This window comes from Bos taurus, chromosome 3 (genome assembly GCF_002263795.3).
Source record: "Bos taurus isolate L1 Dominette 01449 registration number 42190680 breed Hereford chromosome 3, ARS-UCD2.0, whole genome shotgun sequence".
NCBI classification, from domain to species: domain Eukaryota; kingdom Metazoa; phylum Chordata; class Mammalia; order Artiodactyla; family Bovidae; genus Bos; species Bos taurus.
In genome coordinates, this window is record NC_037330.1 from 94798005 (window position 1) to 94822672 (window position 24668).

At 39.4% G+C, this 24668-nt stretch overlaps 2 protein-coding genes across 11 annotated transcripts in view; one reads left to right on the forward strand and one right to left on the reverse strand.

Moving 5' to 3' along the window:
* The first annotated feature begins 4731 nt into the window (after positions 1-4731).
* The window catches only part of EPS15 (epidermal growth factor receptor pathway substrate 15), a 140222-nt gene continuing 120285 nt past the window's right edge, over positions 4732-24668 (forward strand). For 5 of the 10 annotated variants that reach the window (XM_059884732.1, XM_059884737.1, XM_005204590.4 and 2 more), the window contains exon 1: positions 4833-5231. In XM_059884732.1, coding sequence (XP_059740715.1) covers positions 5157-5231 — 75 coding nt within the window. In that variant the 5' untranslated portion in view covers positions 4833-5156. 10 annotated transcript variants of the gene reach the window in all.
* LOC101906178 (NADH dehydrogenase [ubiquinone] 1 alpha subcomplex subunit 12) lies at positions 17358-17915 on the reverse strand. Its single transcript, XM_010803566.4, has one exon. It carries the CDS (start codon positions 17895-17897, stop codon positions 17460-17462), a length of 438 nt encoding a protein of 145 aa, XP_010801868.3. The 5' UTR covers positions 17898-17915; the 3' UTR covers positions 17358-17459.

Consider the following 24668-nt stretch of genomic DNA (forward strand, 5'->3'; position numbering starts at 1 on the left):
GATACTGCTAACTGCTAAGTCACTTCAGTTGTGTCCGACTCTGTGCGACCCCATAGAGGGCAGCCCATCAGGCTCCCCCATTCCTAGGATTCTCCAGGCAAGAACACTGGAGTGGGTTGCCATTTCCTTCTCCAATGCATGAAAGTGAAAAGTGAAAGTCAAGTTGCTCAGTCCTGTCCAACCCTCAGCGACCCCATGGACTGAAGCCTTCCAGGCTCCTCCGTCCATGGGATTTTCTAGGCAAGAGTACTGGAGTGGGGTGCCATTGCCTTCTCCTACAATATTTAAGGTATCTGCAAAACTGACTTAGTAATTGGAGGGTTGTTTGACAGAAAGTTAAAAGGTGATCTTGAAGAATGGTATTCTTAGAGCTGCCACTTCAGGCCAGGTTCTTTAATAAGGCATTTATGGAGAATCCCAGGGACGGGGGAGCCTGGTGGGCTGCCGTCTATGGGGTCGCCCAGAGTCGGACACGACTGAAGCAACTTAGCAGCAGCAGCAGCATGCATAATTTCTAGTCCTTACAACATCTCTACACGGTAGGTATTATTGTTTCCAATGTACACATAAGGATATGAAGGTTACAGACCCAGAGACATTAAGTTGCCTTAAAAAAAAACAGGTAAGTCCTTTTTGTCTGCTCCATGAAGTTCATTTTCTTTACAACAAATTAGATCATAACATATCTTCCATTAGCTACATTTTACTCTCCTAAAATAGATTTGTGATATGACCCAGTGCTTTGATGAGATCTGGGACACAAATTTGCAAACTGTCACTGGTGTGTCATCTAAAAAAAAATCCAGTCCCGGAAGTTCTAGGCCTTTCTGGGAATTTGGACCATCACTCCCACCCCCTACTTTGTCAAGTTTTTAATTTAAACCAGAACCAATGAGCAAAAAAGGAAGTCAATGCAAATTATTGGTGGTCTGGAAGGGAGCATGGGGGCAATTCTCATACAAGCAGTCTTCCCTTGCTTAGGGGTCTGATCATCACTATTACTATTTTAACCAAGGTCCGAATCTGCTCTAAGTAGTCGTTACTTAAACAAGTTATTTATAAAATATTTGTTCCCTGGTTTTCTAATTTTTGAAATGGAGATAGAATGAGGATTCAAATATTAACTACACATGAGACTATGCACTCATTCAGTTCAACAAACGTTTACCACATACCAATTCAACTCCAGTTGTTAGATGCTATATAGAAAAACATTCATAAACTGTGAAAAGCAATATTGTGCAAAGACAATGTGCTGTTTTTGACTTAATATAAATCATACAATAATTATAACAATAAATAATTCCTTATATTTTCTCAACATTTTCCAAATCGACTTGCTCATTTTTTTTTTTTAATATGTGGGAAATGGAGTCTCAAACAGGTTGAATGATTAGTCTGAGGTCACATATTGACTTAAATACTCTCCTTACTACCCCATGTTGAGTTCTAGAAAACTGTACACCAGGGACTCCCAAGAGTCCCTGTCCTCCAAGAGTAATATCTTATATCTCATATGGTTTGGTGGAGTCTCCTCAAATAGCAAGTGCATTTGTACTCTATGAAATTAAAAGACCCTTACTTCTTAGAAGAAAAGCTATTACAAACCTAGACAGTGTATTAAAAAGCAGAGACATCATTTTGCGGACAAAAGTCCATATAGTCAAAGCCATGGTTTTTCCAGTAGTCATGTACAGATCTGAGAGCTAGACCATAAAGAAGGCTGAGCACTGAAGAATTGGTGTCTTTGAATTGTGGCGCTGGAGAAGACTCTTGAGAGTCCCTTGGATGGCAAGGAGATCAAACCAGTCAATCCTACAGGAAGTCAACCCTGAATATTCATTGGAAGGACTGATGCTGAAGCTGAAACCCCAATACTTTGGTCACATGTACTAGAGTTTCAGCTTCACTGAGCCAACTCATTGGAAATGACCCTGATGCTGGGAAAGATTGAAGGCAAAAGGAGAAGGGGGAAGCAGAGGATGAGATGGTTAGAAAGCATCACCAACTCAATGGACATGAATTTGAGGAAACTCCATAAGATAGTGGAGGACAGAGGAGCCTGGTGTGCTGCAGTCCATGGGGTCTCAAAGAGTTAGACATGACTTAGCTACTGAACAACAACAATTGTATTCCCAATAGCAATTTATTCTATGACTTTAAGATTTCTTAACTAAATCTGTGTATCTACAACTTAAGGTATTTCCATATGTTATCTCATTCATCCTCACAATAACTCTAAGGTTGTACAAGTAGTAAATAGTTGAGACAGGATTGGAATGTGGATGTTTCTGATGTCCAAGCCCTGTTTATCCCACTACGGTATAATGCTTTGGTTACTGGCTGTGTAACCTTGGGAAAAATCCCTTAATATCTGTGATCTTCAGTTACCTCATCTGTAGAGTGGATATGATGATTACTACCTTTCAGAATTGTTGAGTTCAAAAGTGATAATGTAAATTAGAAAATAAAAGTAGAAACATCAGTGGTGGTTACAGCTGATAAATGTACCAGGTGGGAAAGGAGTAATTTAAAACATTATCTCCCCTTCTCCCTCAAGTTAAAAAGAATAACAGCAGAAAGAGGTCAAAGGAGACTCTTTTGAATAAGTGGTTGCTCACCAGACTTGCATGGCTGGCTCTTCATTGCCTAGTCTTTGTAAAAAAGGGGTGTGAGAAGAGTCAGTAATTTCTGAGGGCATTTCTGGGATGGTTCGCCTGTGGTGGCAAAGGTCTAAAACCTTATGTGAGGTTAACCCCATTCTTGGCTTGTTCATTTGATTCTCCTTGTGTGTGAAATGGGGACTACTACGATAATGCTGAGAGTGTGTGGGCCTGATAGAGTCATGGTTCGTTGTTGTGGGAAGCCACCATGACTAAGAAAGGAAGGCGAGTTCTAGGCAAAAACATTTATTGAGGTCTAGTCTGTGCTAGGCTAAATTGTGAGAGGGATGTAGTTGTGAGACAGCCCTCTGTTCTCATGGATTTTGCAGTCTGGTTGGGGTATAGAAAAAGCCCTCAACTAACTCCAAGGCAGAGTGTAGGGATAATGTCAGAGCAACTAAAGGGTGGGGTGGGATTTCCTAGAAGGCTTCCTGAAGTAGGTGGCATATAAGCCAAACCTTGAAAGATAAGGATTTCAAGTTACTGGTTATTTCAACTGAAAAGGGCAGCATGAGAAAGTATAGGCTGTGTTATGTTTAACTTGGCAGGAACAAAGACCTTATACTAGTACAAAACACATTCCAGGATCTGAAGAGATATATATATATATATATATATATACATCAAAAAGAGTCCTTGCCATTGAGGAGCGCTCAGTCTAGAGGGTCCGTTCAGTTCAGTCGCTCAGTAGTGTCTGACTCTTTGTTACCCCATGGACTGCAGCACACCAGGTTTCCCTGCCCATCACCAACTCTTGGAGCTGGCTCAAACTCATGTCTATCAAGTTGGTGAGGCCATCCAACCATCTCGTCTAGAGGGCAGACAGATATAAAGAGTCATTAGGGTGATGATGACATCATAAGATAGAGAAGAAATGTTCAGATAAGTGTGTAAATCTGACTTGTGGAGGTCAGGAGTTACTTTGTAAAGGAGGTGGTACTTCGGTGGTGTCTTGAGAGAGAGCAGGAGGGGTTTGCCAGAGGGACTAAGAAGGGAGTTAGGAGTGCTGCAGCCCCTGAGGAGGCCCCAGTGCTTTCACTGAACTGGGGTCTAAGTGTGGCAGGCAGCCAGTGAGCCTGGAGAGTATTTATTTCCCTTCCTACCTAGATTTTGACTTAAGATAGTCTTCTCTTTTGATATCACCCCCTAATGTTGTTGTTCAGTAGCTCAGTCACGTCTAACTCTTTGTGACCTCATGGACTGCAGCACGCCAGGCTTCCCTGTCCATCACCATCTCTTGGAGTTTGCTCAAACTCATGTCCATTGAGTCAGTGATGCCATTCAATCAAATCTTCTCTGTCCTCCCCTTCTCCTCCTGCCTTCAATCTTTCCCAGCATCAGGGTCTTTTCTAATGAGTGGGTTCTTCACATCAGGGGGCCAACCTATTGGAGCTTCAGCTTCAGCATCAGTCCTTCCAATGAATATTCAGGGTTGATTTCCTCTGGGATTGACTGGTTTGATCTCCTTGGGGTCCAAGGGACTCTCAAGAGTCTTCTCCAACACCACAGTTTGAAAGCATCAATTCTTCAGGTGCTCACCCTAATAGAAGATGGTTAAATGAAAAGTTTTGGAGTCACACTTGGATTCTAACCCACCAGCTATCTGATCAGTTGTAGGCCCTTACATATGACACTTATTTGTGTTTCAGTTTCATTTGTACAACTTATTTATGTCTCAGTTCCTTCATTTACACAATTTAAAAATAAAAGCGTCCAACACAGATTCTGGCATATAAAAAGTACCGTTATTATTTCCTATCATTATCTCATTTAATCCTCGCAAGCAACTTGGACTTTGGATATAGTTCTTCCCATTTTTCAGAAGCAGAGGCTTAGCGTGGGTAGGTGATCCGCTAAAGTTCTCAGGACAATCTGGAGTTGCCTCTGCCTCCACAGCCCGTCCGCCTTAATTACTTGTCCGCGCCGGGTTTTCTCAGGAGGCCCCGGGGCAGGCTCCGGTCCAGCAGCAAAAACTCCGGCGCCAGGATTTGGGTGTCTCCGAGGCCTGTGCCGGGCGGGCGGGGCCAGGCGAGGCGGGGTGGACGAGAGGAGGGAAGTTGTCGAAGTTAGGGGAGACGCCCGCCAGCCCGCCCGGGCCTCGCCTCCGGCCGCTCCCTCCGCCTCCTCCCCGCCCCGAGCCCCCGTCTGCCCGTCCTTCCTTCCCCTCCCGTGCATGATGGAAACACCATGGCTGCGGCGGCCCAGCTCTCCCTGACACAGGTAACGCCGCCCGCCGGTCCGCCGGGCTCGGCCGGCCGGTGTCCCCGGCCCCCTCCCCCACCGCCCTATAGTTCACCGACCCGAGCAGTTTCTCTCCGCCCCGGGCGGGGCGGCCGATACTGAGAGCGCGCGCGCGCGCGCCTGTGAATGTGAGTCTGTGAGTGTGACTGCGGGAGGACGCCATCCTGAGCCGGTACCTCCGCCACTCGCGCCCCGGCCCCGCCCCACGCGGCGCCCCCTCCTCCCGACCCCTCCGTGCCCCAGTCCCGCCGGATGGGAGCCCGACCCTCTCCTGTCCGCCTTCACCCACCCGGGAAGTTTCCTCCTTCCAGGCCAGACGCACCCCAGGTGAGCTCCTGTTGAGCTCGTGCGGTTCAGTCTCACCGCCGGGTCAGCCCTCGCCCCGCACGAGGCTCACCCTCGGGACAGGCAGCGTCACCTTCCCGAGCCAGGCGCTCAGGGCCCCCTCCCAGCCAGGCTTTTTCCTCGCTAAACCGGCCTTTTCCCACTGGAGTCCGACGAAAGCCCTCCCTTTCCCAGCAGTTTCCTCCAGTCAGCCTGTCTTCCAAATAAGTCTCATCCTCCCCGAGCGCGTTCTTACCCCGCTAGCCCCTTCCTGGCTTCAGCCTCTTCTGCTGATCAGGTTTCCTGCTGGGTGAGATCCCTCGATTCAGTCTTTCCCTCCTCAGTTCTGCTACCACTCCTACCGGGTAGGCTCTCTATCGCTGTCCTTGGGGATAGCAAGGAAACATCCTTTCACAGGTGTGATGGTTCCGCCCGTCTTGGTGCTGGGAAGGACCAAAGAGATCACTCGTCCTGGGGGAACCTTCACCAAAACCTGTGTGCTCTGTTCTGTCTTGCCTTTCTGCTTCCTTCAGAGTCAGTCCTCGTGCTTCCCAGAAAACCGCTCAGCATCAATCATCCTGGGAACCTTGTTCCTCCCTCTCCGTTGGGAAAACCAATTACAATCTTCCGGTGATGTCCTGGATGGAGAGAGGTGGTACGCCTGTTAGTCCCTTGGCGCTTCTCAGACCATATCTCACCCTAACCTCACCTTCTCAGCCTGTTCTCTCCAGAACCGGTGGCCACGGACTTTCCCGTTGGGGCCCACGCCAGCCTTCCTGCCTGCCCTGTCGTATCTCCCTGCCACCTTGTATTCTTGGCCTGGATATCTCAGGGTTTCTGAGGCAAAACATTGGGATAGGTTATACATTTGGGCTGGAAAGTTTTCTGTTTGAGGAGGAAGAGACTTTAGGGGTGTTTTGCCTAGCATTCTAGGATAAACTTGAGTGAAAAATGTTCCCCTCAGTAACCAGGAATCACATAAACATGTGCCTTAGGTAAAATACGTAACTTCAGCTTGTAGGAATTTTCAGCTTCGTAAGTGCGAGGTCTGTTACTTCCCAGTGTATTTAGTCTTGCTTATCCTATTTTGACAAGCAGATAAATGGGGAAGGAGACTTAGAATGTGGTGATGTAGTCTTGGTAGTGAATCTCTTTGGAAGGGTCCTCCTGAAACTCAAACTTGAGGAATAGCAACATTGACTTATGGGTGTTCGGTCTTTAACAGTCTGGTTAGTGATATGCATTAAACAAGATCCTGTTGGCAAGCTGTTGCTCTTCCGCTCTGCTGGCCAATTCCAGCGAGAGTTCTCCCCTCTTGAAGATTTTGTTCTCCTGAGAACTTCTACAGATTTGCTTCTTAGTTGTGTGCGTACTTTATTTTATTCCTGGGTAAGGCTATGTTTTTAGTTTCTATTTACTGTCATTCATCTCTGAATATTTTCTTCCGGCTCTTGTCAGTGTTACAGACAGTTAAATAATTTAAATGTGTTCTTGTGGTTATATATTTAAATATTAACATGTACACAGAGTAAATACTGAATCAGGAGTATTATCGTTCAGTGTTTCACATATGAGAGAACAAACATTGATGGTTCATTTATATTGAATATATAGATAAGTCAAGTTAGAACATTTTGATTTTAAGACGTTTTTTGGTCGCTAAGTTGTGTCCCACTGTATTACAACCCCGTGGATTGTTAGCTGGCCAGACTACTCTGTCTATGGGATTTCCCAGGCAAGAAAAATGGAGCGGGTTGCCATTTCCTTCTCCAGAGGATCCTCCCCACCCAGGGATCAAACCTTCATCTCCTGCAGTGACAGGCAGGTTCTTTATCGTTGAGCCACCAGGGAAGCCCTTTAAGACATTAGGAAGCAATAAGATATATTGTAAAGGCACTGGAAAGAGAACATTCCCAAGTGTTTAAATACCTAATGTGCCTCCTTGTTATTTTAAAACTTGGCTGATTTGTGTTTTTAAATTGAATTTTTAACTGCTTGAGGCAAATAAACTGAGATAACAGTGCAACCTGGTTTCATATTCATTATTGATCTGTTTATGTCACCATCACCCCCTCACAACACACTCAGACGTAGGCATACTCAGGTGAGATCCTACATGGCAGGGACATCTTTCATCTCCCTCAGCGCATATCTGGAAGAAAGTTATTAATAATATTTGTCTTATGAATGACTGAAAATTCTGAATAACTCTGGGACAGTTACAAAGATTAAACAGATGCTGAAGTTAGTTTCTGCCCCTGGTTATTAAATAATAATAGTTTTGGAGTAGATTGAGTCATTCAGCCAGTATTTGTTAAGTACCTATTATGTGCCCTGCTCTATGCTGGAATTGTCTTGAGTAGAATTTTTGGCCTCTATCAATTAAGCAAAACTGACAGTTGGGAAAAATACCTGAAAACTAGGTTAATTTTCTCGTTCCTCTTCTGCCTGCCTGCCAGCAAACCCTCCAATTCCCCAACCACCAAGATAAATTATCTAAATTATCATAGTCTAGCTTCTAGACAGGATAGAATGCTAGAATAGTAAAATGTTAGTTTCAGTCCCAGCTCTGCGCGGAGATAACTGTGTGTCATTGAGTTAAATCTCCAGGCCTCAGTTTTCTTAGCTTTAATATTCATCCAACAAATATGTACTGACCATTTATTATGTACTAGGATTTATTCTAGGTGCTGAGGATATACTTATGAACAAGATAGATGACAATTCTTGGCACTCAGAGACAGAAGAAAGCATGGGGCTTAATTCTAGAGAGTTGGAGAGTTTGAATTAGCTGATCTAAAGACCTTTCCAAAGAACATTTTTTTATAGATCACATTCTGTGATTTGGAGATCTAGTGGTGACTTTCCTAAGGGTACATTAGTGCTTTATAGCCTTCCTGTTTTCTGATTTCAGTTTTCTTTACCAGGTGTTCTATTTTCTTTCTGGCAATAAGAAGTAAAACTTGAATGAGAAAAATCTTGTGATTTTTGCTTATGGTAGTAGATGACCAAAAGATATTAATACTTCCTCTTTTTAAACTTTGCTGATTGCTCATTTCTTCTTTAAGTCTGCATCTCTACTAATAATAATACTGTTAACTTCCCTTTGTTACTATATGCTAAGTATTTTACTTCACTTAACCTAACACTCCATTTTACAAATGAGGGAAATAATTTACATAAATTAGTAAGTAAGATCTAAGATTTGATCCAAAGTCTGTAGGACTTCAAAAGCGGTCTACTATACTTCTCTGTAGACTAGATGGTTGGCATATCCATTGCTCCCTTGTATTTTTTAATTTTCTTTTTCAGTATTTGCCTTGTTTTCCTAGTTAGGTACTAAACTTTAAAAGTATGGAAGCAATGTCCTTTGCCTCTGAATCTCTAGTTACCTTTCATGGTATCTTGATAATACAACTGTGGATACACAAGTAGTGCTTTTGATGATGAGAAAGGTTTTATTTTGTTGAAAGATGGCATAATGGGAGTATTTTAAATAATACTCTGTCAGTTCAGCTCTGTGCTGAAGTTTTCTTGTTTTACTTTAGCAAGGATTTTTTTTTTTAATACTAAAAAGAGCATTTAGAATGGGACTTAAAACAGTCTTAATATATAGTCAAAAACAATAAGCTATAAGGATACTTTTTAATGCTTTTTTAAGATTGCAAGAGTGATATAACTGCATTATAGAAAATTTGAAAATTGGAGGGGAAAAAAATCTCCCATAATTTCAGTTTTGGGTATTTATTTTCAATTTCATTTAAAAAGTAGGCAAAGGTATTAATATGTGTATCCCCTTTGTGGTCTGGTATAACAGTCATGATGGTAAATTATAAGGTAGAGTGTGAAAATTACAACATGTTCTCAGAAACAGAAAATAAGTATTTATTCAGTATGACTTATTATTTGAGTTCCTACTATGGGAAAGGCACAATAATGATACTTTTGTCCAGTATACTCAGAAAATCTTTGCTTCCCTGGGCAATATCTAACAGTTTTCAAAAATGGCTTGGAATGTTCAGCATTTGGGAGGAGCTGTCATAGTTAAAATTAATTAGGAACAGTTGGCTTGTCCAATAGAGTGTCTCCTAGGAATAACCTGAGTGTATTTTTTTGTTTTCACTGTTTGTAGACAGAACAATAATAACAGACTAAATGTTGTAGAAAAAGATTGAGCATCTTTATTTAATAACAAATCATAGTTCTGATTTCCCTTTCACTAATAGTCTAATTTAAGGTCTCAATTTAGGGTGTTTTAGTTGCTCTTCAAAGGGCATGCTGACCTACTCCAGTATTCTTGCCTGGAGAATCCCCATGGACAGAGGATCCTGGAGGGGTAGAATCCATGGGGTTGCAGAGAGTAGGACACGACTGAGTGACTAAGCACAGCACTTGCTCTTCAAAGAATTATAAACAGTTATATGCTTCTTTGTTTTGTGAATTTTAGATTTAATAAATCTAAAATTGGAGCTGTGGAAGCCAAAATTAGGAAGATGTCTTGAGAGAGAGAAAGAGTGGGAGAGGAAGGGAGGGAGGGAGGGAGGGGAGGGAAAATATCCATTGATCGAGATCTGAATAATTTGGAGAATTGGTGGAAATAAATGAAAAATTAATTCAGACAGAGTTCATTAGGTAAACGCATATATAGGAATTTCATTTTAAAGTAGTTGAACTCTCATCACCAAGATAAAATATAATTATCTTCATTAAAAATTACGTTTATTAGGAGCTTTTAATCTGAGGGATGTTGTAATGTGAATGCTGTTTTACAGTAAAGTATAAACATTTTATTTAGATAAATCTACTTAAGCATACATAGAAAAAAGACTGGAAGAAAAAAAAACCCAAAATTTATGATAGCATGGTTATAATTTTTACTTATTTTCAATAGTAAGCATGAATTTCTTCTGTAATCAGCTGATTTAACATTTCTATATGATAATGTTTTTGAAAATTTACCCTTTTACATTGATACCTGTATTATATATAATATTAATTACAACTATAGTTTAATTAAAAAATAGCTAAATATGAAGTAAAAATGTGTGTTCTAAGATAGCATCTGCATTTACATTCTATCTTAAACATTCCCATCTTTGGGTTTAGAGAAATTGACTAGAAGAATGATAATTATTATTATTATAGTTGGTTTGGAGAATTCAGTTAGAAGACTAATTTATAATTTTGTATGTTGCTTTATAATTTATGAAGCAATTTATGCTCTCATTTGATCTTCATAATAACTAATAAGCAAGGCTGTTATTATCATTATTTCAAGCTGGAGAATACCAAGGCTCATAATTTGTGACTTATGTATTATAGTCAGTAAATGAAAGAACCAGAATAAAGTTCTGTTTAAAAAAAAACAACTCAGGGACTTCCTTGGTGGTCCAGTGGTTAAGAATCTGCCTTGCAGTGCTGGGAATGTGGGTTCAATCCCTGGTCTGGGAACTGAGAAAACACATGTTGTAAAGCTGCTAAGCTCATGGGCTGCAGCTGTCGAGCCTGTGTGCTCTGGAGTCCATGTGCCTGTGCACCACAACCATTGAAGCCTACGTGCTCTGGAGCCCAAGTGCTGCAACTAGAGAGTCTTTGCACCACAACAAAAGATCTCGCATGATGCAACTAAGGCCCAGTGCAGGAAACAAAAAAACCCCTCACACATACCAGTGAAAAGCTCCATCATGCTCTTGGCCCTCTCCTGCTGTTCCTTGTGTGTGTTTCCAGCAATAGTGTGTGCTAAGTTGCTTCAGTTGTGTCCAAATCTTTGTGACCCCATGGACTTTAGCCTGCCAGGTTCTTTTGTCCGTGGGATTCTCCATCCAAGAATACTGGAGTGGATTGCCGTGCCCTCCTCCTGGGGATCTTCCCAACCCAAGATTCGAACCCGTATCTCTTACATCTCCTGCACTGACAGGCGGGTTCTTTACCACTAGCACCACCTGGGAAGCCCCAATACTGTGTGATATGTATGCAAATGTGTATGTGTGTGTGTGTTCTACACCCATGTATAAGATATATGATATATAGTGTATATGTATATTTCTTTTGAATAAGCTGCATATTTTGTGGCTTATTATTATTTTTAGCTTAATTTATCTAGGAGATTGTTCTATATAAGCACATACAGATTCCCTCATTATTTCCAAAATTTGAGAGTATTCCTTGGTATGAGTATACCCTGGTGGCTCAGATGGTAAAACATCTGCCTACAATGCAGGAGACACGGGTTCAATCCCTGGGTTGGGAAGATCTCCTGGAGAAGGAAATGGCAACCCACTCCAGTATTCTTGCCTGGAAAACCCCATGGACGGAGGAGCCTGGTAGGCTGAAGTCCATGGGGTTGCAAAGAGTTGGACATGACTGAGTGACTTCACTTTCACTTTCCTTAACTAGCCACTTAATGATGGACTTCTGTATTGTTTCTAACCTTTTGTTATTATAATACAGACAGTGCTGCAGGGAATATTGTTTTACACATCTTCATACACGTGTTCAGTTCAGTCGCTCAGTCGTGTCCGAGTCTTTGCAACCCCATGAACCGCAGCACGCCAGGCCTCCCTGTCCATCACCTACTCGTGGTGTCCACCCAAACCTATGTCCATTGAGTCGGTGATGCCATCCAACCATCTCATCCCCTGTCATCCCCTTCTCCTGCCCTCAGTCTTTCCCAACATCAGGGTCTTTTCCAATGAGTCAGGTCTTTGCATCAGGTGGCCAAAGTATTGGAGTTTCAGCTTCAGCATCAGTCCTTCCAATGAACACCCAGGACTGATCTCCTTTAGGATGGACTAGTTGGATCTCCTTGCAGTCCAAGGGACTTTCAAGACTCTTCTCCAAAACCACAGTTCAAAAGCAACAGTTCTTTGGTGCTCAGCTTTCTTTAGAGTCCAACTCTCACATCCATACATAACTACTGGAGTAGCCTTGACTAGACAGACCTTTGTTGGCAAAGTAATGTCTCTGCTTTTTAATATGCTGTCTAGTTTGGTCATAACTTTCCTTCCAAGGAGTAAGCATCTTTTAGTTTCATGGCTGCAGTCACCATCTGCATTGATTTTGGAGCCCAGAAAAATAAAGTCAGCCACTGTTTCCCCAGTTTCCCCATCTATTTGCCACGAAGTGATGAGACTGGATGCCATGATCTTAGTTTTCTGAATGCTGAGCTTTAAGCCAACTTTTTCACTCTCCTCTTTCACTTTCATCAAGAGGCTCTTTAGTTCTTCACTTTGTGCCATAAGGGTGGTGTCATCTGCATATCTGAGGGTTATATTTCTCCCGGCAATCTTGATTCCAGTTTGTGCTTCTTCCAGCCCTGTGTCACATGATGTACTCTGCATGTAAGTGTGTATGTGCATTACTTTTTAGTAGGTATAATTTAGGGCTAAGAGATATTTTTAATTTGGATAGATACTGCTAATTCACATTCAGAAAGTTTATACTAGCAACAGTGTTTGTGCTTTTCCCCCATCAACATAGTATATTATCGGATTTTGATTGTTGTTAATCTGGTATATAATAATGATATCTGTTGAAAGTTGGCCTCATGTACTGTGCTGCTGTATCACAAAAATGTGAGCTTTTTAATACTTTGTATGAAAGTAAGATAGAAGTGAGGTATAAGAAGCTTTGTAATATAAATAATACTTTAACAAATCACCTGTTTAATTAAGAAATAGTGGTTGGTACTGCAGAGCTACAGTAATCAAAACAGTATGGTACTGGCACAAAAACAGGCACATAGATCAATGGCACAGAATAGAGAGCCCAGAAATAAACCTGTGCATTTATGGTCAATTGATCTGTGACAAAGGAGGCAAGAATATACAGTGGATAAAGACAACCCTTTCAATAAATGGTGCTGGGAAAACTGGACAGCTACATGTAAAAGAATGAAACTAGAACATTCTCTAACATCATATACAAAAACTCAAAGTGATTAAATACATATGGGATTAAAGACCTATATGTAAGACCTAAAACCATAGGCACCTAGAGGAAAACATAGGCAGAACACTCTTTGACATAAATCATAGCAATGCTTTTTAAAAATCCATCTCCTAAAGCAAAGGAAATAAAAGCAAAAATAAACAAATGGACCTAATTAATGTAAAAGCTTTTGCACAGCAAAGAAAAACATCAACAAAAAACAAAAAGCCTACTGAGTGTGAAAAGGCAAATAATGACTGATAAGGTGTTAATATACAAATATTTAGACAGCTTATACAACTCAACGTCTGAAAACCAAACAACCTGATTAAAAAATAGGCAGAAGAACTGAATAGACGTTTTTCAAGAAGGACATGCATCTGGCCAATAGGCACATGAAAAGATGCTCAGTATTGCTAATCATAAGGGAAAGGGAAATCAGAATCATAATGAGATCACTCACCTGTCAAAATGACTGTCTTTAAGAAGAACACAAACGAATGGTGAGGATGTGGAGAAAAGGGAACCCTTGTACACTGTTGGTGAGGATGTAAATTGATGTCGCCATGGTGGAAAATAGTATGGAGGTCTCACAAAAAACTAAAAATAACACTACCATGTGACCCAGCAATTCCACTCCTGTGCATATAGCCAAAAAGACAAAACAAAATACTGATTTTGAAAGATACACGCACCCAGTGTTAATAGTAGCATTATTTACAGTTGTCAAGATACAGAAGCAACCTAATTGTCCATCAACAGGTGAATGGATTAAGAAGATGTGGTGTATATGTGTATATGTTAATACAATGGAAATGCTGCTGCTGCTGCTGCTAAGTCACTTCAGTTGTGTCCGACTCTGTGCGACCGCATAGACAGCAGCCCACCAGGCTCCCCCGTCTCTGGGATTCTCCAGGCAAGAACACTGGAGTGGGTTGCCATTTCCTTCTCCAATAATGGAAATGCTACTCAGCCCTAAAAAAAAATGACATTTTGCTATTTGTAGAAAGATGGATGGACTTGAGTATTATGCCAAGAGAAATAAGAGAAAAACAAATACTATGTGATAGCATTTACACGTGGAATCTAAAAAAATTTACCAAACTAGTAAATATATATAGTAAACAAACTAGTAAATATATAGAAAATATAACGAACTATTAAATCCCCATGGACAGAGGAGCCTGGGGGGCTACAGTCCATGGGGTCGCAGAGAAATGGACACAACTGAGTGACTAAGCACAGCACGGTAAATATAAAAGAAGCAGAGTCACAGATGTAAAAATGAAACTAGTGGTCACCAGTGAGGAGAGGAAAGGGGGAAAGGCAATATAGTTGTAGGGGATTAAGAGGAACAAACTATAATGTATTAATATAAAATACGCTACAAGAATATATAACATGGGTAATATAGCCAATATTCTGTAAATGGAGTGTAACCTTTAAAAATTGTGAATCAGTATATTGTTCACCTTAACTGATATAATATTCTACACCAGCTACAGTTCAATTAAAAAAAAAAAAAGAAAGGTTGGAGCTCTTGTAAAAACTTAAAAGCACAACTATGCAAAGAAAGGTAAGCCTCACTTCCTCTTTAGACTGGGAATTTCGTAATGGGTATTTAGCAGTACCAGGAGTTTCCCATCTGAGATAATCAAGCTGCTTATTTCTTGTTATGTCTTCCATGAAAATTTGGCCAAGAACATACTTTTGGGGAGAAGGCTTCTATATTATAATACTTTGGTTTTTTAAAGATCATGGTTTCTCAGCGTTGGCACTGTTGACATTTTGGGCCTGTTAATTCCACGGTGTGGAGGGGAGCCTGTCTTCTGCATTGTGGGATGTTTTGCATCCTTATCCACAAGATGCTGGTAGCACTGTTCCCAGCTGGGGCAATCAAAAATATTTCCAGACATTGCCAGATATTTCCTGGGGGATGAAATTGCTTCAATTTTGAGAATCACTGATTGAAATATACTTTTTAAAGTTAGTGATCCACTCAGTCATTTGGGAGTTAGAGAAGTATATGTGTTCTTGGGACAGGGACAGAGGGAATGGTTTATCTTTATACTTTAATTCCTAAATCTGCCACGAGCCCTGAATGCCTAATTGTGCATGGATACTGAACTTAAAAAACTTAAATGATAAAACAATTGAAAATTGTGAACTTAATTTTACGTGTGATTTCACTGCCTTTCTTATTGTGGTTTTACTTTAATTGGTGAACAATTCTGTCTAGTGGGCTAAATATTAATGCTAAGACCTTGGAAGGAAAACATTCTTAATGCTGCCATTGAGAAGGAAGAAGACTGATGTTGCTTAAACTCCTAATAAGCTAGTATGCACTTTTAGATGATTTACATATATTATTTCATTTAATATTCACAACCTTTCTACAAGTAGAAATTAGTCTTCTGTATTATTTACTCAGGTTGTGTTGTAAGTGGTAGACTTGAGATTCAAATCTGGGCACATCTGATCTAAAGCACATTTGCTATATGCTGCTTCCTGTAAACAGCCATTGACAATATTTCAGGCAAATTTTAGGGATAAAAATGAACATTCACACGATATTACATTCCTCTCTTGTTATGTAAAAGGAACAAATTATTCAGAGTGGAATTTGTGTGTGTGCGTTTGTGTGTGTGTGTGTGTGAGAGAGAGAGAGAGAGAGAGCAAGCGAACAGAGAAAGAGGTCAATTTGGGGATAATAGTTCAGTTCATTCACTCTGTCATGTCCGACTCTTTGTGACTCTAGTAATATCTAATACTTATTTAACACTTATGATTTGTCAGGTATGATTTTTCAGTAATCCTTAAAACCTGATAAACAGATCATCCTTATTATTCCTGTTTTATAAAGAGAAAACTTAGGCACAGAGGTGAAGTAACTTGTTCAAGATTAAGCTAGTGCTAAGTGGTAGAGCCAATGTTATAACTTAGGCAGTGTAAACAACTCATAAATTGAATGAGTCTGTATTTCTGAGTGCAAAATAGCTCTGACAGAACTATTTATAGTGCCGTTCCTTGGTTATAACTGAACATATGTTCTAGGCTGCAACATCTTATGTAAAAATCAACTTTTTGTTAAATGGACCACATCTCTAGAAAGTGATTGTACCAAGTTATAGTGAAGGGTTTTTGTAAACATGATAGAATGTAGTTTTACATTTTGCAACCTCTAGGAATTTATTACTTACGAAACCTAAGCTTATCTAGGTTAGTGTACGTCATGCCAGTATTTACTTTTAAGCTAATATTCTCTTGAATGTGGTAATTTGGACTTGGAATTCCTTCAGTATCTTATTACTGAAGATCATACTGTATATCAGAGAAGATTTTCCCTGAAAAACAGACTATTTATTAAGAAAAACTTAAAGAACTGCTATGTGTAGGGATTTCTGATGCTCCAGATTTGAACATTGTCGAGGGCTAGGGTGAAATACTGGGAGATCTTGGACTTTGCAATCAGAATGTCTTAGGTTTTAAGTCTTTTGTTTGACTCTGTAACAAGTTTATTAGTCTCTTTCTTTTTTAGCTTATAAAATGGTGAATAAACTTAATCTGTAGGATTTGTTGTGATGAGTATGTGAAATAGTGGTTATAAATGTCTGGGATTAGTTTAAATGGTGGTAGCTATTAATAACAACAATAACTATTACTACTGCCATCTCTACCCAAATACTTAAAACAGCTAGATTTTATTATAGGGCTGTTAATTTTTATGAAATGTTACACTTTATTAGAATTTTCATAAATCACTGATACCAGGGATTATTGGTAACTTCATTCCCATCTTATATTCACTAGGTACAACATAGTTATATCATTATGCATATATTAAAAATATGAAGATTACATGCACTAAAGGTGCTTCCCTTATTGCCATTCCACCTCTTTTATTTCAGAAGACATTTGTTGAATGCCTCCTGTGTCCCTGCTATGTTAGGCCTTGGACATACAAAGAGACTAAGACCTAGATTCATGCACTGAAGTACCTTTTAGTCTTCTAGGGAGATAAACATTGACTCTTGGGTGATGAGTACTGTGATGCAGGATAATAGAAGAAAGAAAGGCACTTGGGTGCTGTGGAGTATCCTGTGATTATAATGGAATTTTTTGGTGGTAATTTAGTTCTTAAATTTTTCATTGTTTTACAGTGCTCAAGGTTGATATTATGGGTGACATTTTATTTATTTATTTTTTTTTTGCTTAATCAAATAACTTTAATCAAGTTAACAGTAAGCAGTACAATTATAGGAAAAGCCCCATATTTTACACATAAATTGCTTTTCGTTGTCTTTACTTGTAAGGTGTCGAAGGTGGGACCCACTCCTGAATCTTCTTTCTAGTGGTGGAATAAGGTACGTACTGTTGTGGAGTGCCACTCAGATTGAATTTATGGTTTGTCCAAATGAATTTACGAGCAGTAGGTGGTTTTACTGTTGGAGGATCATCAGTCATACAGTGAAGCCAACGATGCCATTCAGGGGGCACCATGCTTCCATCCACATCCCAGAATGTGTTTTTGCCATTCATTTCAGTAGTATATATAACCCATCGGTGTCGGCCAAAAAACTGCTTGTTGTCTTCATAGTATTTATTTCCATATTTGTCTTCTCCCACTAATGTGCCAACCCTCACATCATTTGCCCTGAACAAGACTCGTAGATAGCCGCAGAGGCCACCGTGGCCGCTGACCTGCTGCAGCCCGCGCTTCAGGACCTGCAGCAACTCCATCTTGTCCTGCAGGCCCCCTATGGGTGACATTTTAAACTGTAATTAAAAGGACAACATAAAATCATAGGAGTATTTGATCCAAGTTAAACAGTATTTTGGTGCATTGGGTCCACATTGTGGGATATCATATCTGTTTTCTTAGAATTTATTCTCTGCTTTCTGTCTGTAATAAAGCAAGAATTTTTAACCTAGAGCACAAGACATTAGGCAGGGGTTTCAAGGATAGGCTCAAAAAATCTTTGATCCTTTCTAAAATAGTATGTAAAATAATGAGTATCACAATTCAGATAGTGGGAAAGGCACTAAGTACAAGACCAAATTGGATTTGAATTCTCCCTCTGCCGCTTACACTCTCTTGTCATGGGTGACCAAGACAAGTTATTTAAACTCTCTGACTTCCTTTTTCTTATGTATGATGTATACACATTGTTGCAATGTAAGAATCATTGAATAAATAGCAGTGATGTTTTTAGAATCCGCTTGCTAGTTTCTACAAAGAACTGTTTTGGAATTCTCATAGAGATTGAGTTGACTTTATGATTAGTGGGAATGTTGCTGTTTTAACAGTGTTAACCCTTCTGAATCCATAAACATGGAACTTTCTTGAACTCAGCTGTTAGTTCTAATAGTTCTTTAGTAGATAGCTTGGGATTGTTTTTAATACTAGAGCACGTTATCTGTGAATAGCGATAGTTTTACTTCTTCTTTTTCCAATCTGATGTCTTTTATTTATTTATTGTTCTTGTGTAATTTCCCTGGCTAGAATCTCTAATACAGTGTTGGATAGAAGTGTTGAGAATGGACCCTTTTTCTTATTCCTTATATTTGGGGAAAAGCATGCACATGTATATCCCTGGAGAAGGACACAGCAACCCACTCCAGTATTCTTGCCTGGAAAATTCCATGACAGAGAAGCCTGGAGGGCTACAGTCCATGGGGTTGCAAAGAGTTGGACATGACTGAGCAACTAAGCACTGAGTACACTGAGATGTAAGACAGTGATAAGAGCTGGGAAGAACAACAGAACAGATTAGGTAAGAGCGCCATAAGTCGGAAAGGCCTCTCTGAGGATGTTACATTTGATCAGAGATCTGAATGAAATAAAAAGTGAGCCATATGATTATCTGTGGAGATGTTCCAGGTGGAGGCAACAAGTACAGGAGTCTTGAGATAGGAGTGCTCTTTGCAGTTGCTTGACTGGCTCCTTTGATTTAGTTTAGGTGTCACTTGTGTCTTCCTCAGCTTTTTCTTAGTTTCTTATGAAATAATTCAGACATGACTTTTATTGACTTTTCTGATTATGTCTCTCTTATATATCACTGATCCCATAGCAATAGTGTTTGTTCCCTCTTGATGTACTTATTACAGTAGAGATACACTTATTACAATGGATTGTTGTTGCTGTCTTTTTTTCCCGCTGGACTGACTTCTCAATGTCAGGGACTATAGTTTCTTATTTTATTATTCCCAGTATCTAGGCATATAGATGTACCAGAGATGTCTAAATGAATCAATATCTAAATGAATGCAAGAGATATCTAAATAAGTAATGAATGAACAGCCATGTTTTTTTACTTTTTATTTCCTCAGTATATTTCTCTTTGTACTTGTTTCTGCCTGATAATAATGATAGTAAGTACAGTTTATGTGAATAATTTTTTGTCTGATAGTCAGCTTAGTGCATCAAATACATTTTTGTATTTAACCATTGTGTTATAATTTCTTTCTTTTTTTTCCTCTATTTGAAGATTAAGGTCCAGGAGGGCAAGAAAGTTGTTTTGTTTGTTCATCTCTGTATCAGAAGTGCCTAGTATAATAACATATCAGCAGTTGTTTGAAAGAATATGTTAGTATGTTAACCTTGAGTCTTCTGCTGAATCACATAGATAATACAGTATAAACCATATTTGTATAATACTCCTATAGACCATGAACTAGGAGCTTTAAGCAAAACAGATCATATTAGATGTTCTTAACCCCCACAACTGCTTTCCCTCAGCAGTACCACATCAAGTCTAATGTTCATATAGGTGCTCCGACTAGAGTTACATTTTCTCAACTAGAGGCTGAGACATATGGCCTAATAATTACACTGAATACTTGAAATTAAGACTGGATAAGTATTATCTCTATACACATGTGCCAAAATTATCCCTTCCTCCAACTTCATAGTAGAAATTCTTGTTCCTACTATCTTCCAGTTAGAGGTTAAGCAATTGCAAATCCTGGTGTAGATAATTCTCTGCATAGTCTGCATGAATGATCAGTAGACAACCCCTAGAGCAATATTTGTATTTTTAAAAAATTGAAGGATAATTACTTTATGGTGTTCCCTTGTGGTTCAGTGGTAAAGAATTTGCTTGCCAATGCAGGATACACGGGTTCAGTTCCTGGGTTGGGAAAATCCTCTGGAGAGGGATATGGCAACCCACTCCAATATTGTTTCCTGGGACATCCCATGGACAGAGGAGCCTGGTAGGCTATAGTCCACGTGGTCGCAAAAGAGTCGGATACGACTCAATAACTAAACAACAACAATTACAATGTTGTATTGGTTTCTGCCAATGAGAAGTTTGCTTTGTTGTTGTTTAGTTGTTCAGTTGTGTCTGACTCTTTTGCATCCCCATGGACTGTAGCCCTTAAGGCTCCAGTTTGCTAAGTAGGCCAAATAACAGATGGGTGGAATGTGTATGGTTGAAGGTAACATACTGCTACTATTTTACTAAACTATGGATTGAAAAGCAACAGATCTTTTCATGATATGGTATAGGTAAGCTGACCATATTTTTCCAGTCAAAGGTTCAATTTGACTGAAAAAGGATGCTTTGTAGTTCCTGGCTTTTCAGTTTATTTCCAGGAAAAGACAATGAAATAGTTGCCAGGATGGTTCATCATATGAAAGTCAGTCAATATAGCACTTTAATAGAATGAAGGGAGAAAATCTTGATAATCTTGATGCAGAAAATGCACTGACAAAATTCAGCACTCTTTCATGATGAAAATACTTAGCAAACTAGAAATAGAAGGGAACTTCCTCCACGTAATAAAGGTTACATGTGAAAAACCCACAGCCAGCATCGTACTTAATAGTGAAAGACTAAAAGCTTTTACCCTGTGATCAGGAGCACAATGAGGATGCTTGCTTTTCCATCTTCTTTTCAGCATGATACTGGAAGTTCTAACCAGAGCAGTTAGTACAAGAAGAAGAAACAACATTCAGATTAGAAAGGGAGAAGTAAAATAATGTGTTTGTAGATAACATGATTTAAAAAAAATATATTGTGGTAAATAACATGAGATCTGCCCCCTTAACAAGATTTTAAGTGTGTGTTATAGTGTCATTAACTATAAGCACATAGTGGAATAGCAGATCTCTGGTACATGGGTTCTTTGATAACCCAATATCAATTCTTTTGGATAAACACCGAGAAGTGGGATTGATGGATCATATGGCAGTTTTATTTTTAATTTTTTGAGGACCCTCCATACTATTATGAACTTTTTATATGTAGAAAACCCTAAAGATTCCATGAAAACATTCTTAGAGCTGATAGACAAATTTAGCAAAGTTGCAGAATACAAAATCAACACATAGCTGCATTTTTATACACTGCTGCTAAGTCGCTTCAGTCGTGTCCAACTCTGTGCGACCCCAGAGACGGCAGCCCATCAGGTTCCACTGTCCCTGGGATTCTCCAGGCAAGAACACTGGAGTGGGTTGCCATTTCCTTCTCCTTTATACACTAGCAGTAAACAATTCAGAAAGGAAATTAAGAAAACAATTCCAAGGACTTCTTTGGCAGTCTAGTGATTAGAACTCCCTGCTTCCAATGTTGGGGGCATGGGTTCAATCTCTGGTTGGGGAAGTAAGATCCCATATGCTGTATGGTACAATCAAAAAATAAACAAAAATAATAATAATAATAAAAACAAGTACATTTATACTACCATCAAAAAGAATAAAATGCTTAGGAATAAATTTAACCAAGGAAGTGAAAGACTTGTACAGTGCAAACTGCAAAACACTGCTTTGACTTAATGTTTGATTGTGATAGTTAAGGGAAAATAATGGATAAATGTATGCAATTGTAGGTTCATAATAAAAATTGTTCAAGTTACCTTTATTTTGATATTAAGTTGTCTTAAAGCTTCCCTGGTGGCTCAGCTGGTAAAGAATCTGCCTGCAATGTGGGAGACCTGGGTTTGATCCCTGGGTTGGGAAGATCTCCTGGAGAAGGGAAAGGCTACCCACACCAGTATTCTGGCCTGGAGAATTCCATGGACTGTATAGTCCATGTGGTCACAAAAAGTTGGACAGGACTGCGTGACTTTCATTTTCACTTTGTCTTAAATAGAAGGTGGGCCTTAAAACTAAAGGTGTTTTAGAATTGGAAAATACTGTAATACTTCTCTGTTATGGAGATTCAAATGATAGAATGCATATGAAAGGTGCTGTTAAATGATGGTAAAGATAATACAATAGAGGTAACAGCCTAACAATTAGGAGTTAAAGTTCTGCAATCAGACTTCTTAGATTTGAATACTGGTGCTAACTCTTAAATGTGAAAGTAAAGTTAGTCATGTCCGACTCTTTGCAACCCCATGGACTATAGCCTACCAGGCTCCTCCATCCATGGAATTTTCCAGGCAAGAGTACTGGATTGGGTTGCCATTTCCTTCTCCAAACTCTTAAATAGGTATGTGCATTTGAGTCAGTTATTCAACTTAGTAATGTCTCATTTTCCTCATCTGTAAAATGGATATAATTTTATGTGCCTTGTCAGTTTAAGTGAACTCAGTGGGTAAAGTGGTTAAGACTAGTACCTGGTATATAGGGAATGCTCAGAAAGGATTTAGTGTATGTTATTTACTGTGAAGCTGTAAAACGACAATATTTGTATATATATGATTTTAAAATGTTGTGTATTTAAGTCTATACTTTATAATTTAACTTGCGTTTTAAAAACATGTTATTTTATTATTTTTTGGCCACACTGCATGACATGTGGGATCTTTGCCCTGACCAGGATTCGAACTCATGCCCCCTGCATTGGAAGTAAGTCCTAACCACTGGACTACCTGGGAAGCCCCTAACTTGCCTTTTTTAAAAGCAGCATTTCATTGCTGATTCTTTTTGGTCTCTTGGAGCTCCATTAACTGTGAAAAAAAATTTTTGTCTGATTTGTGGAAAGCTTGTATTTTTTTCCTATGTAATCTACTCTTCATTTGACTGTATTAAATTTTAGCATGTTTGTTTACCTTCAACTAACAGGTCAGCTCTACTAATCAAATCTATTAGTTCTGGCCTATTAAATATCCCACCCCATTGGATATCAACAGTAAACTCTTGAGAGTTTGCCCTCTCCTATTTTTTAAGTTATTACATTGATGAAAATTCTTTTTACCAAATTGTTTGCTGTTTTGTAAGTGAGAAATGGAACAACTAATAAACATGCAAAAAAATGTTTAATTCATTTTAAGAAACTGATTTATTTAGTAAATGGTGTTTATTTCAAATTATGCTTGAGATAAAAAAAGGCTGTGTGGATATATTTTTGAAAATGTTAGGTCTGTAATATGTAAGGAATTGGCAAGCATTTCTGTTGATTTATATTCTTTGGTTGGATCTCTGTGGCTCCAAATACCAGTCAGGAAGTATAAAACTCACTTTATTAGCTAGTTTTATTCATTCTTACATCAGAACACTTTCGTGCAAGTGGCAACTGCGTGGAATGGCAATTCTCTCTTAAGTGGAAAGGAAGTATGGTAGTTTATCTAATTGATAGGTCTAAGAGTAGAGCTGGCTTTAGGTGTATTAGGGTCACAGTGATACCACTACTCAGTTTTCCCTTCATATCTTGTCTCCAGTCTCAGGTAGGCTTTCCCATTATAGCACTAAAATAAGCACTAAAAGCTTCTGGTTTATACACTTTGTAACTCCAAGTGTGGTGGAAAAGAGGGCCTCTGTTCCGGTAGCTCCCACAAAGGAACTGTGATTTTCTCTGGTTGGAGTAAAGTCACATATCGTCTTGGAATAATCGTTATGGAAAGTGGGTTGAAGAGTATGTTTGGCAGAAAAATTTGAGGTTACTGATTGTTATGGGTTGAATTGTGTCCCCCCCCATTTATATGTTGAAATCCTAACCCCCCAATACTTCAGAAATATGACTTTACTTGGAAATAGTCATTATGAATGTAATTATTTAAGAGGAGGTCATAAAGGAGTGGGGTGGGCTGCTGATCCAAAATCACTGACGTCTACATCAAAAGGAGAAATTTGGACACAGACACATGCAGGCAGAATGACATGTGGAGGTTGGACTTAAGCTGCCACATGCCAAGGAACTACCAGAAATAGGAGAGAAGCCTAGAGCCGATCCTTCCCCAGTACCTTCAGAAGGAGTTTGGCCCTGCCAGCATCTTGTTTTGAACTTCTGGCTTCCAGACTGTGAGACAATAAATTTCTGTTCTCCAAAGCCACTCAGCTTTTGGTACTTCATTATGGCAGCCCTAGCAAACTAATACAGTGGTCATGAGTTTATAGTTATACCAGTCTGTCCTGTTGAGTGACTTTTTTAGGCTCAGCCTCAAAGAAAGAGGATAGTTGGGTTCATCCAGGTTTGGAGTTTTGCTGTACTTGTGTGTTCTAAAAGAGAACAAGAGAATTTAGATTATTGACAGGATTATTGAAATTGATGCACCACCATAGGCTATAAACTGAATGATGAGGGACATAAAGCAAAGAGATGGTCTGGTCTGATAGGTCACAGT

What these genes read in the sequence shown, in the direction of transcription:
- LOC101906178 (XM_010803566.4), bottom strand. Translation starts at nt 17,897, where the DNA reads ATGGAGTTGCTGCAGGTCCTGAAGCGCGGGCTGCAGCAGGTCAGCGGC.